This window comes from Solanum lycopersicum, chromosome 3 (assembly GCF_036512215.1).
Source record: "Solanum lycopersicum chromosome 3, SLM_r2.1".
In the NCBI taxonomy this organism is placed as follows: Eukaryota; Viridiplantae; Streptophyta; class Magnoliopsida; order Solanales; family Solanaceae; genus Solanum; species Solanum lycopersicum.
This window is the reverse complement of record NC_090802.1, coordinates 50,519,801-50,523,935: the sequence shown is the minus strand read 5'-3', so window position 1 is coordinate 50,523,935 and position 4,135 is coordinate 50,519,801. Positions and strand designations below refer to the sequence as shown.

Below are 4,135 nucleotides of genomic sequence, written 5' to 3'. Positions count from 1 at the left end.
GATTAAAAAAAAAAAAGGGGGCCTAGGTATATTTACTAAACTTAAAAGCTTGCCCCGAACTTTTCATATTATTAAAAAGAGCCTGACTTCACCCTTTTCTCAATGAAAGGGTTTCCCATGTAAAATTGTGTGCTTAAAAGGGTCACAAATATTTTGAGACTGTTCGAAACGGTTTAAATATATTTTCATTCATTTATTTAAGGGATAATACAAAAGTACTCTTCAACATATGTTCGAAATCTCAGAAACACACTTATACTATACAAAGGTCTTATTATCCCCTTGAACTTATTTTATTAATAATCTTGTGGCCCAATGCTGGTTGTTTTTTTCTTTCAAACTGGTGTCACGTAGGCCGAAAAGGGATATAAAATTACTTATAAAATAAGTTCAGAAGGGTAATAGACATTAGTATATTATAAGTGTGCCTCTAGAATTTCGAATATAGATTGAGAAAATACTTATGTATTTTTTCTTTTTTTAATAAAAATACTATTCAATTCATCTTTCAACCTATTTTTACCCTTACAAGTTACAACTAACAATTTATTTTAAGATATTATTATTATATATCACAAGACATCTTCCAATTGAATAAAATTAAATCTTCAACCCATCAAAAAAAATTTCAATCCGCCCTATTCAAAAATTATATAGATCTTATGTGGAATTTCAATGTATCATAATAGTATCCATAAATCCATTTATATGTCATAATGGCATGACACGTACAAAAAAGAAGAATCAATGAAAAAATAAGAAAGAAAAATAACAAGGCAAATAAAAGTGTGTAATAATAATAACACTTGTTCTTCACAGCCCCCCAGTGAATGGGACCCCAGTTGAAGGCAACCACGCCCGTCCAGCTATAAGGCTTGCAACTGTATACTTAGAAGCAACATTTCCATTTTTTATGACGTGATAACCAGGCCACTTCACCCTAAACCTAGTCGATGACGCTGGTCCAATATTACCATATTCCGCGTAGTACAACGTACTCAAAGCAAAATTAGAATCTAACCATGTCAACCAGCCTGCTCGATTAATCAATGTATCTAAATAAGTCTTCATGATAACCGTTCTTGAATATTGCTGCCATGGACGTCCCAAATATGTTTGGAACGATCCAATTACTGGACGAAGATCAGGAGCTGCCATAATTCTAGAGTTGTGAATTGAAATTGCTGTGTTTTGAAATGGATCGTTTCTTCCTTGTGCTGTGATCACGTTTACTTGTCCCCATAATGGTTTGCGGACGTAAATCATGCAGTTTTGGAAAACAACTGCAGCGTTGCCAAAGATGAAATCTATGGTTCCATAGATATAACATGATTTGTAGAATTGTCGTTGAGATTGAACAAATAGGGTGTCTTGATAGCCTTCGAAACCACAAGCATAGAATACTGATAGATCAGATGCTGATCGTAGAGCTACTGCTTGGCCGTTTTGTGGCCCTGCTGTGTTACGGAATGTGATGCCTCGAGCGATAAATCCAATTCCATCCACCCCTAAAACATTGTAATTTCAAATTATTTACAATTAATGTACCATATGCTCTCATTATTTTACTAGTAAAAATAAAATAAAAAATATGTCAACCTCGTTTCTCAATCTCAGAAAACATGTTCGTATACATTATTTTTTTAATTCAGAAATCTAAGATCTGACCTGATAAATTATAGTAATTTCAAAATGCAGATTGTTCCCCTTAAGAATTGTTGCACGTGAAAGGAATTGAATGCAACAAAATGATCCGCCAAAATAGCATTTGACCTTTAATTAGCTTAATTTTTTTTTGATTGTTTTGTCCTTTGATTTTTAAGCATTTCTCAATATTTTAATAAAAAGTATGTCATGATCCTTCCAGTGACAGTATTAGGGAGGTGGTTGACTACCGAATCCCGATATAAAGAAAAATTATGCCAATTTGGCGTAACTTAACTCACATAATGCCTAATGTTTCCTAAAGTCTGTTTTGGACGTCAACCCTTACACAAAGTAGAGTGTAGAGAGATATAACAAAACGTACTTCTTCAAAAACATATAGTTTGGCCTCAACCTTTTTGATGGAATTATGTATTACAATGATTCTCCACCTTATTATGCTATGAAGCAATATGCATTAGATGCAACTGGGACGAACTACTCTCTCCTTCCCAATTTATAACAAGTAGTTTGACTTGATACGAAATTTAAGCAAAAAAGAAAAATTTTTAATATTTGTTATCTAAAAAATATGTGAAGAGTGAAATAGACATTTAAAAATCAAATTGTTTACTATGTGTTTCAAAAATGTACTATTTTTATTTTGGGACGACTAAAAAGGGAAGTGTTATTATTTACCCGCGAAAAAAAGTAGAAGAGCAAAATCCCTAGACATTTCCCACAATTTTGTTCATTCTACATGGAATTCCTCTGTGGTTTCGGTTGTTTTACTTAATGCCAATGAACTAGAAGTAGCTAAATCCCTTGCATTATGCTTCTGTAATTACGCATTAATCTACTTCAATTCATGAAAGATGAAACCATATTGATATAAAACGAAAGAAATTGAAAGACAAAACTGAAAACGAAACAGAGAGGAAGCTCGAGAGTCATTACCAACAGTTGCAGTACTGTAAGTTGTGAAACCAGCAGCAACACTGCGGCTTCCTGTGATTATAGTGTATCTTAAGCCATCACCAACTAACATGATTTTCCCCATTGTAGGACCTACCAAAATATTCTCTTTATAAACACCCCTTTTGATATATATAACGATTCTTTCATTTCCAACTCTCTTCGATGCTGCATAGTTTATTGCAGCCTGAATGGACCGAAATCGACCTGATTTATCTTTAGCCACGACATAATTCGCCTTAGTAGCCATTAAATCTATTGACGAAGTTTGCAACAACTTTCTTTCCCTATTCGAAAGCCAATTTGGAAATCCACCAACTTGTGTTGTATTTTCCGCGTCCATGAACTCACCATTCACAGCTAAACAATTACTAATCAGCTGAGAAACATTAGTGGATAAATTCGGTTGGAGGATGTTGGAAACATTGAGATCATTCGATCCTGATAGACAGGTCTCGATGTTTGTCAACGAGGCACTGAGCCAAGTTTGTGCATCAAAATCAGAACTTGAATTTGATTTGATGCCATCGAGACTACGACTCAATTGGAGGATAGTATCATCCATGAGCTTTTCACAATCCATCCACACTAACTTCTTTCGTTTTCCCCTGCACTTCTGGCTTACATTCTTTGCATGATTCTGCACTTGAATTACATGATCCATAGCCACTTGGACCGTCATGGTCCGAAACTCGGATTTATTTTTGGGTTGGACATCACCAGATGACATAAAGTGATTACATGGATCAGGATGAGGAGTTTTGCTACACCACCAGTTATTGTCATGAGCACTCGTTTCTTGATCATCGGTATTGGACAAGGATTGGTTTAGGAACAGAGAAAGAGAACAGAGTATAAGGAGCAAAGAATTGAACTTATAATTTGACATTGTGTTTATTAATTGAACTTGTCGATAGAGTAAGTGACTTCTTATACTAGTAGCTAGAGAGAAACTGGAAGAGAAGTGCAATGTCAAAGGACAGTTGGCTTCTGAAATATTTTGGGTGGCAAATTAAGAGCTATAAGAAAATGAAACCACAAATCAAACTTCATTTCATATTCAAAAGACTTAAGACATAAATATGCTATTTTTAACTTTACTTCACTGTCCTCCAACTTTGAGTGTGCACAAATTAATATTTAAACTTGTATAAAATTAAACATGTAGACAAATGTATTCTATGTGACATAATATATGCAGGACACATAATTTCCATGTTGGATGTCACGTTAGACGTATGTGCCTGTCTATTTATTCAATTTTATACAAGTTTAAACGTCTACATATGGACACTTAAAATTGAAGGACATAGATATCAGCAAAAATCAAGTTGAGAACAAATTTATATATTATGTCTATTCAAAAATATTGGACTACTAAAGTCCTTCCTTCATTTTTAGATCCTTGTTTTGTGGATCACTTAAAATTCACCTCAATATTTAAATAGAGAGTGGCTAATGCTTTTCTCTGGTTTTACGCTGAATACATCAGTTTTAATTAATGTCACAATTATGA

At 33.9% G+C, this 4,135-nt stretch overlaps 1 protein-coding gene across 1 annotated transcript; it reads right to left on the bottom strand.

Moving 5' to 3' along the window:
- Positions 1-660: 660 nt before the first annotated feature.
- On the bottom strand, positions 661-3,733 carry LOC101248083 (probable pectinesterase/pectinesterase inhibitor 59). The gene is made up of 2 exons (XM_004234885.5): positions 2,602-3,733; positions 661-1,508 (listed from the first exon to the last, which is right to left on the bottom strand). The coding sequence occupies exons 1-2, from the start codon at positions 3,506-3,508 to the stop codon at positions 814-816; spliced, it is 1,602 nt and encodes a 533-aa protein (XP_004234933.3). The 5' UTR covers positions 3,509-3,733; the 3' UTR covers positions 661-813.
- Between the last annotated feature and the right edge of the window lie 402 nt (positions 3,734-4,135).